The sequence below is a fragment of the Zeugodacus cucurbitae genome, chromosome 2, assembly GCF_028554725.1.
Source record: "Zeugodacus cucurbitae isolate PBARC_wt_2022May chromosome 2, idZeuCucr1.2, whole genome shotgun sequence".
NCBI lineage: Eukaryota > Metazoa > Arthropoda > Insecta > Diptera > Tephritidae > Zeugodacus > Zeugodacus cucurbitae.
This window is the reverse complement of record NC_071667.1, coordinates 52,938,321-52,951,480: the sequence shown is the minus strand read 5'-3', so window position 1 is coordinate 52,951,480 and position 13,160 is coordinate 52,938,321. Positions and strand designations below refer to the sequence as shown.

Below are 13,160 nucleotides of genomic sequence, written 5' to 3'. Positions count from 1 at the left end.
ATAGCTCTTCTGTTTTGTGTTATTTCTTACATAGTTAAATATCGGTTTTGTAATTACAAATATTGTAAAATATACCAAAGCTTGAGAGGTCGTTTAGGATCTTCCATTTGTCGGAAAATGTCATGACTAACTGTCACTCGAACATTTAGCTACTAGATTATCGAATTGATCACTGGTTACTCTTACAAAACATAGTTGGGGAAATAATATAGTATCTAATTTGTTTTCTCTAGCTCAAAAGAGAGTTATTCTATGCAAATCTGCAGTATATTAAATAGATTAGGTAGACTTAATCGCTTAATTTCGGTTTTCACAGCTACATAGAATTTACTTTGTTGTAAGGTATATACTGTTTTTTTTAATTCTCCCAGTATGACAAAAATATTCGAAATTCTCAAGAATTGTATCACACCCGCCTAAAGAATCTAAATAAACATTAAGCTTCAATGGTAGGATTTATAAGCGTGTCTGTGCCAATGAAATGCAATTTCTTTCAATTTTCTAACAATTTTGATACAACAATTGAGTTACAATACAATCGACATAAGTCGACTTAAGTAAAGAGTAATTTGAGTTGTTCTGACCAATTAATTTGAGACGCGAATTTATATTTTAATTTATATTTTACCTTAAGCAATAACTTCCATTTAAAGCTTCAAATTGCGTTTAAATTGCGATAAAGAGCATATAGGATATGATTTGAAAATAAATAAAAATAACTAGTTTAACTTAACTCGACTCAAAGTATTTTAACATATTACCACATAAATAAATAAATATAGATTTAATGCATTTCTCCATATATAAATACTATATATGTGCGCATTATTTGAATTATAATTGCTTTATTTTACTTCTTAATTATTTACATCTTAATTGAGTTAAATAATTGTCATGCAAAGAAAAAATTAAATGACTGATTTATGTAACTGTAGCGGTTTGAATTTATACAAGCTAACTCAATAACAAAATATCAATCGCATTACCGTTATTGAAATATATATTACAATAACATTTAAAACGTTTTTTTGTGAATTCGCCGTGGTTCTGGCGAAAAATTCGAAAATTAATTGGCTTATCAATTGACAACATTCAATTAAATTAAAGTAGGTCGAATTAAGTTTGCCACTCAGCGTTTGTGTCAATTATGCGCATTGGACAATAGCAATTATCGCAAAGCTAACAAAATTCCAATATTTGCCTTTTTCAGTTTTTTGTTACCGTTTCTGCTACAATTGGCTTTTAATTGAGTTTGATGTTTTGCAAAGTGCAGTGACCCCTCTCCCCCTTTCTTGCATGGCATTTTCGATGGCAGAAATTGAAATAACCGTTAGTTGAGAAATGAAGACAGCCATTTAAGCCAATTTTATGACTGGAAACCGAGTACTTCCAAGTGTTGTGTCCAAAAGCTCCAAAGGGGATGCTTTCATACATTCTTCGAGGCTGGTTATTTGTGGGATTGTTTCTTACTTGTTTGCTTGGTGGTATGAGATAAAGAAATATTTGTTGCCCAATATTGGTCAAATAAATAAATACAAACGGTATTTTAGATGTGTTACATCAGTGAGGCAATATTTTATTAGCAATTTGTCTTTTTGACAGCTGTTATTTGATTTATACTCAGTTTGGTTTTTAATTTCATAGTGCACAGACTTGATTGGTTGGTTGAAAAGCCATTAGCCATTTCCTTATACAGTTCAAAAATGAAAGAAATCGGATAATAACCACGCCCACCTCCCATCCAAAGGTTAGGTTGAAAATTACTAAAAGTGGGTTAACTCACTAACGAGAAACACTAAATTTTACAGAAGAAATAGCAGAAGGAAGCTGCACTCAGATTTTTTTACAAAATGAAAAATGGGCGTGGCATCGCCCACTTATGGGTCAAAAACCATATGTCAGGAACTACTCGATTTCAATGAAATTCGGTACATAATACTTTCTTGGCACCCTGATGACACATGTGAAAAATGGATGATATCATAACCACGACAACTTCCCATATAACTCAATTTTGAATTCCATCTTATTCCATCACATTATAATGTAAACATAAGGAACCAATGAAGATAACGGAATAAAACTGTACACAAATAGTGCATATCATCTCTGGCTTCACTTGTGAAAAAATTGTCGAAAACGGACTATGACTTTTCAAGGCCCTGTTATCGAACATGTTGAACTCCTTGCCTAAGGGTAAATTTTAAGCGAATATATGGATAAATCTCTCTGATAATTTAAAGTAATTCAGAGGAAATTGTTTTCTTCTAATAGTGTATCTCTGTTCCAATAATTATTAAAATCGGATAATAACATCTCCTAGCTCCCATATACCTAATTATAGGGTTTTCAAAAATACGGTGGGCTTTAATCTGCATATATGTATTGGTTAATATGTAAGATATCTTAGCAAAATTAAGTGAGCGTATAGTCTTGGATATAGTGTACTTTGCTGGTGAAAATGAATGAAATCGGTTCAGGAATTACCTCAGCCCTCATACACTATATAGGACGCTTTTCGTTATTCTATTAAACTTCATGCCGAATTTATAGGTAAATTTGTGCGTTATCTTAATAAAATTTCTTCAATAAATTGCGAGAGTATAAAATGTTCGGTTGCAGCCGAACTTAGCCTTTCCTTACTTGTTGATTTTTGCTTAGTTAATTATAACGAGCTTACAGTTGTGTGAAAAGTTGTACTTTCCAAGTGGAATTATACATTTCATTTATTTTGAAATCATTTTCATTCATATCATTTTACAATTAATGCATATTTTATGAATGTTATTATTTTGTTATTCTATGACTATTTCTGGGAATATAAGTACAGTGACATGTTTTTCATTGAAATGGTACATGGTAGAGCAATTTTCAAATTCCAATGAAATTGAAATTTAAATTTTTAATAAATATAATTCCTTAATTTATATATAAATAGAGCTTCAGTATAAAGTTTATCAACTGCAATCAATTGCATAACAATTCATTAGAATCGATATGAATGCACTGGCAATATAATGTAAAAATGATCAGTAGTGAATGGAAAGCAAATAGAACAAGAGTGGAATCTGCTTTCTCACATCTGGTAAATAAAGTGTATTTAAACATAATAGCAGCTACATATATAAAACTGTAGCTGTTGTAATTACCATATTGATGTAGTCTAGGAAAATAAAAATACTACTGACATGAAAATTGTTTGATACTAAGATGAGAATAGCAGATTTGAACCGACAGGCATACATACACTTGTACATATCTTGAATGAATGTCGGCATACAGATAATGTCATATATACATATATATTTTCGATTAATGCTTTCCAAAAATTCTATTAACTAATGTAATTTGATCTCAAATATTTTCTTCATGCCATAATTTTGTAAGTAAACATGTATTGTTAAGTATATTGTTATATGTATTTATTGAATATATGGCACATAAGAAAATATACATAAGTATGTATGTAATATATTGCGTGAACATTTAAAAAAGTATTAAATTGTAATTAGCATGCAATTATTTCAGATGACAACATTAATACAGGTATTTGCATAAGAAATGTGTGATTGTGTCATTAAACATATGCGCACAGTAAATGAACCGAACTCATAAGTAAGAATATTTTCATGTACATTTATAATATAATATTAATATTTTACTGTCCATTATGGCAGTCAGTATTACGCATACGCCCTGTAGGCTACACACACGCATTTTCAACGCGTCTCGTGTGTTATCTTTGCATTAAGGATTTACTCGTGAATAATGTGGAGCAATTTTCGACCTCATTGACATGTCTTCCATAGCGCAGCTGTCATTAAAAAGAACTGCATGACAATATATTTTATGTATATACATATGAATTGAAGCAATAATGAATTTAAGCGCCATACAATTCGCCGTTTTCTAGGATACAATTTAACATTTTCTGCGCGTCTGTTTTTCTCCGTTTGCCCATTAATACACTTGAATTCACATGTGTAATTGAATTTTTATTACATGTTTACTATATATACTATATGTGTTTGTGCGTATATATGTATAACGTTGTGTTTTCTCTTTATCGCCTGTTTCTTGCAGATAAATAAAAACTCGCAAGTTCCCTCGAAGAGCAGCAATGGCGAACGTAAGCGCTGGATTCACGATCCGACAAGTGAGTATAACTGTTACACATGTGTTTATATACATACATATATATATATATATATATATATATATATATATTTGTGGAGATGCTTCATAAATCTGCAAATAAATGTGTGCTGCTGGAAGCGTAAATTTCTTGCATTTTTTTGCGTTCTTTGCCCACACACACACACACTGGCGCGCGGTCGTAAAGCCAGCAGGTGGCCGCGATTTATGGCACACGCCTCCATTTCATTCCCAAAGACATTAAGCATCGGGCAACTGCGAGGGGGAAAATACTTGAAAAATGCAGCTGAGCGTTGTGTGTGCATCAACGTAAAATATCTACGCGATTCATAAGCTCATGTGGCGGATTAAAAAACATTTAAGCGCGCTATTTCAGTGATGCTTATAGACATGTGTGTGGGCGTGTGGGTGCATTTATATTATTTTAATTAAATTAACACATGAGACTAAGTGCTGCAGCTGGAAAAACACAATGTCTTCCACCTCCTCTATTTTTCTTGTCCGTAAAAAACAAGTTTTTATTTAAAGACTAGGACTCTTGTCTTGTATTGAAGGCTCTAAGAAGTCAAGTTTAAGAGGCTTACTTTGTATTAGATGACAAAAAATACATTGCATTGTGCTAGTGCTTTACTAAACTCTTGCCATTTGACTTAAGCAATCTGTGCAATAGCCAATTGAAGATGATTTTTTAAACAATGAAAGAGTTATTTTTTTCCTTGACCGACCTGGTGGTAATAGATCATTATCATTCTTAATATATTAAATCACATAGTGCTCAGCCTCGATATCCAACGCAGAATTACTCTTGCCAATAGGTTGCCAAGGCAATTGAAAAGTGAAGTACTCTCTCGACAAAGTAAAACCAAACTCTTCAACTCGCTTATTATTTCGATTCTGTTTTATGTTGCGATGTAGACGGCACTGGGTGTTTTCGAGAGAACGTTTTTTTCACAAGAAGTCGCCGCAGTCGGTGGAACATTGAGCTGTACAAGTTGAACGACGACATTGACAAAGTTCAGCAGAGAAAACGAGCGGCTACGCTAGTTAGGTCGTGTTGTCCGAATGGACGAAAGAACTCCAACTTTGAACGCGCTCGAAGCAGTACCCGCTGGTGGAACCAGAGAGAGAGAGAGAAAGACCTCCACTCCGTCGGAAAGACTAGGTGGAGATGAACCTGGTTAAACTTCGCATCATCAATTGGCGTCCAATAGCGAAAAGAAAAACGAATGACGCGGTGTTGCTATCGTATTTAGAGGAATACTGATAAATATGTTGATCTTCCTTGATCGGATAAAAATTCGGGTTTCTTACGGTTACGTAAACCCGAAGTTAATGATTCGACAGTGTTCTGTGCCTTACTCGTTGGTATAACGCTGAATGCAAAACTAAGTTGCATGCAAAATAATTACAGAACTAAAACTAAAATTCAACAAAATAAGCTGGTTATCGGTTAGAAATCGCAGTTAACATTATCAAAAAACAAGAAAGGAAGGGCTAAGTTCGGGTGTAACCGAACATTTTATACTCTCGCAATTTATTTATTTAACTTTATTTATATTATATAATACACAATTTGACCCACATATTCGTCATATACAGAGGTAGTCAAAATTATTTACACATCGGACGCTTTACTACAAGTTTCACACAAAAAGATTTCGCTTGTTGTTGTTGTTGTCGCAGGGTCACAAAATGCTATGTTGTTATAAACCTTGATCATATTCATGAGCGAATGAAGTCAGTTTGGCTAGAATTGCTAGAAATATGGCGGAGAAATAAGCAAATGCACTGAAGGCTCGCTGTAGTCAAAAGTATTTACACACGGCGATTTAGCCTTTATCCTTGGATTTGGTTTAAACAGAGTAGTAATTGGATTCTATTACATTACATTGTATAAAGTCCATTTAAAGTTGGAAACCATAATATTAGGTTAGAAGCACCGAGGTCCTCGTGTTCGATATATGGGGCCTTAAAATCCTATGGTCCGATTTCGGCAATTTTTAGAATGGGGCTGCCACACTATTAACATAGTATTTGTGCAAAGTTCTGCACCGATATCTTCACTAGTACTTACTTTATATATTGTAAAGTAAACGATTCAGATTGTCTTCAAAGTTCTGGTATATAGGAAGTAGGCGTGGTTGTGAAGCGATTTGGCCTATTTTCACAACATATCATTGGGATCAAAGGAAACTATTATAAACCAAGTTTCATTGAAATCGGTCGAGTAGTTCCAGAGATATGGTTTTTGACCCATAAGTGGGCGACGCCACGCCCATTTTCCATTTTGTAAAAAAATCTGAGTGCAGCTTCCATCTGCCATTTCTTAAGTGAAATTTAGTGTTTCTGACGTTCTTCGTTAGTGAGTTAACCCACTTTTAGTAATTTTCAACCTAACTTTTATATGGGAGGTGGGCGTGGTTATTATCCGATTTTTTTCATTTTTGGACTGTATTAGGAAGTGGCTAAAAAAAACGACTGCAGAAAGTTTGGTTTATATAGCTCTATTGGTTTGCGAGATATGTACAAAAAACTTAGTAGGGGGCGGGGCCACGCCCACTTCCCCAAAAAAATTACATCCAAATATGCCCTTCATAGTGCGATCCTTCATATCAAATTTTATTTCCATAGCTTTATTTATGGCTTAGTTATGGCACTTTATGTGTTTTCGGTTTTCGCCATTTTGTGGGCGTGGCAGTGGTCCGATTTTGCTCATTTTCGAAATAGCCTTTGGTGCCAAGGAACGCGTGTTCCAAGTTTCATTAAGATATCTCAATTTTTACTCAAGTTACAGCTTGCACAGACGGACGGACGGACGGACAGACAGACATTCGGATTTGAACTCCACTCGTCACCCTGATCACTTTGGTATATATGACTCTATATCTAACTCGTTTAGTTTTGGGTGTTACAAACAACCGTTATGTGAACAAAACTATATTACTCTCTTTGCAACTTTGTTGCGAGAGTATAAAAATCATATACAATCAAGCGTTGAGACCTATATCTTCCTATAAAAATTGTATGGGAAGAATTCGCTTTAATGGGAGTGGAGAAGTGAAGGGGCAAAACTATTGCAAATGTCTCATAAACTCTTTTCAGAATAGTTCTGATATTAGACACACAGCTAGGATATGTCCGTCTGTTTAATAAAATTGTCTTTCCAATTCATTTTCTATTTCAAGCTTTCATATCCAAAGACATTATAGTTCCACAACAATTTGTGAATCAAGATTAATTTGTCGTCATTCAGATGTTGAATTTTCGGATATAAATATTTTTAATATTTTCGGGCTTCCGAACATTCGTTACGATTAAACTAAAAGTTTTCATTTAGGCAAGTACATTTCTTCTTCTAAGATCTTCTATTTTCCGAAAACCATTTTTAAAAAATATGCTTTACCTCTTATAATAGGAAAAGTGTCAGTGATTCTTTTTTATATGATAAAAGTGGCCTCTCGTCGGATAAATATCGTTTATAGTAATTAGTGTTAGTACCTATGTACCTCTCTAGTTAAGAACGAATAAAATATTTATTGTTTCAGAAAACCAAGCCCATTAGTTAAACCTTTTGACCTTTACTGAACAACCAATTATTTTCAAGCTTTTCCACAACTTATATTCAAGCATTTCCTTACAGTTTCAAAGTTAAACTTCTGTACTTTTGAACCGCCCTGTAATGAACACCAGAGCTACCTGTACGGCCGCAGCACGGCTTGTTTGCTTTTAATTTGTAAGAGGCGGTGAAATTAAATTACTAAAGTTATTTGCTGTTAAAGGCAGAAAGGGTCGTCCGGCTGGAAACCGTTGCCCAGGTGATATCACTGCGAGATAATGTAATAAAAACCGCTCATTATAAGGAATTAACATCATTTGTAGAGCTGTGCAGGAAATATAGCTTATGCCCACGCACACATTTGTATTTATTTATTTATATATATATGTAATGTATGTATGTATGCTTACTCACTGCGTGCAATTATTTACCCTTTTCTGTTTACATTTTCTCCCAACCGCTAGGTGACCTCTGCCGGCCGTTAAATTGCAAGAAGCGTGAAATTTGTCTGCTGGAGGATGAGTACAGCGCTGTGTGTGTGTCGAAGCGTGACTTACACAAGAATCGGTAAGTGGAGTGGTAACTTTGAAAGGGAAGAAAAGGTAAAAAATAGTGAATTAAGAAATAAAAGTATAATATGTATAAAAAAGAAAGTGTGGAAATAGTTTAATTGTTTCATCAATATGAGCAAATTTAATATTTAAAGTATTACAAAAGTGGCAACCTTCTTTACAAAAATTTTTAAAGCTGTTCCTTAATATATTAAATGTTTGTCCACGTTAAAGTGCTTCCATATCGAAAATATTTTTTTTACTTACATTTTCATAGCTTAGTGGCAACCCTTTTCAAAAATATTTCTAACTGAAAAAGCATATTTCTTTAAACCGCTTGTATTTGTTGCTTATAATGTAACATTTAATAAAAAATAATAAAATTATTATAAACATTTAAAGAGGTGGCAACACTGGTCACAAATTATTATCAATTCTTAAATATTTTTATTGAAATTTTCTTTATCTGTTTAAAGTTGATTTCTAAAGAGATATTGTTACAAATATTTTTTTGATTAATTATATTAAAGTATTTTTTATGGCAACTCTATGCAAAAAATATTTTTTTTGTAAACTTTCATCAATCATTTCAGTTTATTTCCATATTGTAGTCGCGTTACATACTCAATATATTTAGTTTAATTATTTTAACAGATGGCAACCTTTTTTATTTTAACTGTAATTTTTTCTTATTATATTTAGTTTTTGCCCAATTTATATTCTGTTTCTATAAAATATTTATTAAAATCAGATACAGCTTCCAAGTTCTTTATTTTTTTGGTTTGAACTATCGAAAAATCCACAGTTAAATTTGCTATAAGGTGGCAACTTTTTTTCGGAAAAATAAATTTAGCTTTAAATTTTCTCATTCTCTGCAGTCTGTTACCATTTTCTTATGTTTATTTATTTTACGAAATTTTTTAACATAAAATTTCAAACAGATGGCAACTTCTCAACTTTTTTATTTTAAATCTTTCGAGTATTGCACCAACAAAACAAAACATCAAAAAAAAATTAATGAAATTAATTAAGTCTACTAGACGCAATTTTGTTGCGTAACATAATTTCGTTGCAGTCAACGAATTTTTTTATCAAACCTAAAGAAACAAAAAAAATATCAAATTAATTTAGTCTCTACAATTCGTTTGCGTGACCAACTTTTGTTGCGTAACACTAATTCGTTGCAGTCAATAATTTTTTTTTATCAAACTAATAGAAAAAGTTTCTCTTCTAAACCAAAAACTTCAGAGCATTAACATAAAACAACACTTACCCCCACATAACTAAAACTGTGCAATAAAAACTTGTTTTTGTTATTGTAGTTACTTCTCTGAAATTCCCACAAATTTTCTCGCTTACTTTGTTGCCCACAAATCCGCTTACCTACCTGGCCCATCATTTTAAAATTCCCAATTGGCCTATTCTCTGTTATAAAATTAAGTTAAGCATTCAACCCTTCAGAATTCCACTTCAAAATTCATCCCGCACTCGGCTACACGAGTGGCTCTCTTTCACACACAAAAAAGTTTAATTATTCCTTTTAGTTCACCTTTATCACCTTTCTTTTATTTGTATATATGTATGTATTTCGACAATTCACCAACGCCATTAATCTCCCACTTTGAACCTCAAGCGGGTCTCTACTAGTACAACGACCACAACCTCCATCGCCCTAACACACGAACTCTCTCGTGAACTGCCGTTAAACTAATTATTTTTATCTGTCTTATCTTTCGTCACCGATCCTGTAGTGATGAAATAATCACGAAAGCCAAGTACTTGGAGGAGGAGGCGGCTAAGCGGCGTGCCAATAAGGAGAATAACAACAACAACAACAATAATATTAACAACAACAGCGATAATGAGAATGATGATGAGGATGCGAAGAATTTCAGCTCAGACGAAGAGTCCCGTGAGGATGATGTCTTCTACGAGAACAACAACACAGCCGGCGATAAGGACGACGAAGAGGATGAAGAGTGAGTTCAAAAAGCATGAAATAATGAAATTAGTTGATATCATCTATATATATATATAAGCGACTGGGTTGGGTTGGTTTGTGTGGGATCAAAAATTTTCGATTTTTCACATTTCATTAATTAACGGTAATTTTGAAAGGATGACACGGTGGCACATTGGTTGTCTGGTTGATTTCGTGCAAAATTGTGCTTGGACGCCTTAAAGCACACTACGAATATGACAAGCACATAATATGAGTTGGAGATGAGTGTGTGTGTGTTGGAAGTGTTTGAATTGCTGGCACGTGGCTGTCACACACTTTCACGCTATGTGCTTGAAATCAATGTTTTTGTTTTGTTGTTTTTGTACGGCGTGAGTGTGACGTGTGCTTGAATGTATGCCCGCATGTGTCACCGCACACATCACTCCACGTCCGATTTCATTAACGAGTCTGTATGCTTTTTCAAGCATGTTTACATAAGCGACTATGTGTGTGTGTGTGAGTTTATATGAGTGTGAGTGCATGTGTATTTGTGCTTAAAAGTCCCATGGCATGTTTGTTTTGTTTTTAGTCTGTTTTGTTTGTTTGTTCTCAGTACTTTTTGTTGTTGTTTCACTCTGTGATGTTCTCCATGCCATAGAGTCGCAAAGATTAAAAGACTCTCAAAATAGGTCACTTCTGATACAACCCTGTCGCAAAGCTTGTGATAAAGCGCCAAAGCTCCTTTTCCGCGGTGCAAATAAACTAAAGTAGAAAGATTTGTAAATATAGCTATTGGCGGTGGTTGGCGATTTAAATCTCAGTTTGTTGTGTGTTTTTATATCGAGGTTGGCGGAAGTAAAAAAACCCCAACCATAATTTTCTTAATTAAGTATGTGCGAAGTTTGTTAAGTCAGTGACTTTTTGATTGAAATAAATTATTTTTGACAAAAAAGTTTTTTGTTTCTTGAAATATAACCATCTAAAAAGGGTTCTGGTTGTGGTTTACCGTCAGTTGAAGTATTTTGAAGAGGAAAGAACGCTATAAACGAATCGATCATCGAAAAAGCAAGACCTTAATGCTACATCTGAGCAAATTCTAGTAAATGTTACGGTTAGAAAAAGGGGGAAATCTGTTCACAACCACGCCTACTTCACATATAAACCTAATTTTAATTTCATCTGATTCGTATCGGAATTGAACATAGTACTAATATTACATTGAAGGTGTGGTATCGTTCATCTAAAAATTATCCAAATCGGACTATAGTTTTTCAAGACTTCAGATTCTGAAGATGTGCGCCTCAGTACCTATGGATAATTTTTCCAAAGGTATCGGTAAATCCTATACATATTTTATAGAAATTTAGAGCGAGAATATTTTTATTGTGATACTAGGTCTCTATGCCAAAAATGAGTAACAAATATCGGGCCACAACTTCCCCTATCCCCCATATATTAATATAAGGATTGTTAAACTTGTATCAGTTAATATGTGAGATATCCTGGCAAAATTATGTGAATGTATAGTCTTTGATATAATGTTGCTTGATAAAGAAAATTGAGGACAAGTAAGGAAAGGCTAAGTTCAGGTGCAAACGAACATTTTACACTCTCGCAATTTATTGATGTAATTTTATTAAGATCACACACAATTTGACCCATATATTCGGTATAAAGTCCAATAGAAAAATGAAAGTCATCATATATGGTATATAGGCTGAGGTAATTCCTGAGCCGATTAAACTCAATTTCATCACCAACATATAGTACATCTAAGATTATATGCTCATTTAATTTGGCTAAGAAATTTCATATATTACCCGATTTATAAGCTATTAAGCCCATCGTATTTTTGAAAATCCTATAATTAGGGATATGAGAGCTAGGGGAAGTTACACTATTAGAAAAAAAATATTTCCTCTAAATTAAATTAAGATACCGGAGAGATTTACCGAAATTTTCGGTGTAAAATTACCATGGGGCACTGAATTCTTCATATTCGATATTCGTGGATTTGAAAAGTTATTTTTTCACAAGTGATGCCACAGATGATACGCAGTATTTGTGTAAAGTTTTCTTCCGCTTTCTTCATTGGTTTCTTATGTATATATTTTAAAGTGAAGGAATAAGATGGAATTCAAAATTGAGTTATATAGGAAGTAGTCATGGTTGTGAATCGAATTCATTCATTTTCCACACGTGTCATCAGGGTGTCAAGATAATTGCAATATACCGAATTTTATTGAAATCTGTCAAGTAGTTTCTGAGATATGGCTTTTGACTCATAAGTGGGCGATGCCACGCCCATTTTCCATTTTGTAAAAAATCTGAGTGCAGCTATTTCTTCTGTAAAATTTTGTGTTTCTGACGTTTTTCGTTAGTGAGTTAACGCACTTTTAGTAATTTTCAATCTAACTTTATATGGGATGTGGGCGTGGTTATTATCCAATTTCAACTATTTTCATGGTGTATGTTCGGATTCGTAAGGTAAACGACTACAGAAAGTTTGTGCTGAATATATGGTTCAAATTATGGTATTTAAATAATATTAAATCAATAAATTCTGAGAGTATAAAATGCTCGGTTACGCCAAAAATTTGACCAAAAAGATTATTTTATTGTTCACTTATTCGATATTTTAATGATCTGTTTTCTAAGTGAAATTTTAATATCCTCTCGCACTCTAGGCAAATAAATTTAACCGTTATGAACAATGCCGGCATGTTCTCATTCGTTTTGAAACTAGGTTGACTCAGGCGCTTCGAGTTTGAGAAGTGTTTAGAGTGCATAACATCAAATGGGGACTATTTTGATGGCGACAACATTAATATAGAATTTTACAAAAGAAAAACGAAAATTCCGTTATTTTTTGAACGTAATTTTTAATGATGACACAGTAATAAGTAGAATCCGAGATAGAAGGATTGAAAATATACCAAAATCATTAAATAATTAT

General features: G+C 33.3%; 1 protein-coding gene and 1 long non-coding RNA gene across 7 annotated transcripts in view; one reads left to right on the top strand and one right to left on the bottom strand.

The window, feature by feature from the left end:
* The window catches only part of LOC105213548 (proteoglycan Cow), a 157,879-nt gene that overhangs the window by 91,983 nt on the left and 52,736 nt on the right, over positions 1-13,160 (top strand). For all 6 annotated transcript variants that reach the window (XM_011186451.3, XM_054225488.1, XM_011186450.3 and 3 more), the window contains exons 3-5: positions 4,084-4,156; positions 8,176-8,278; positions 10,014-10,241. In XM_011186451.3, the coding sequence (XP_011184753.1) occupies positions 4,084-4,156; positions 8,176-8,278; positions 10,014-10,241 (404 nt within the window). The remainder of the gene's footprint in view (positions 1-4,083; positions 4,157-8,175; positions 8,279-10,013; positions 10,242-13,160) is intronic.
* Positions 1-13,160, bottom strand: part of LOC128919887 (uncharacterized) — a 164,748-nt gene that overhangs the window by 101,256 nt on the left and 50,332 nt on the right. The window contains exon 2 of the long non-coding RNA XR_008470025.1: positions 8,143-8,294. This is a non-coding gene — a long non-coding RNA (uncharacterized LOC128919887). The remainder of the gene's footprint in view (positions 1-8,142; positions 8,295-13,160) is intronic.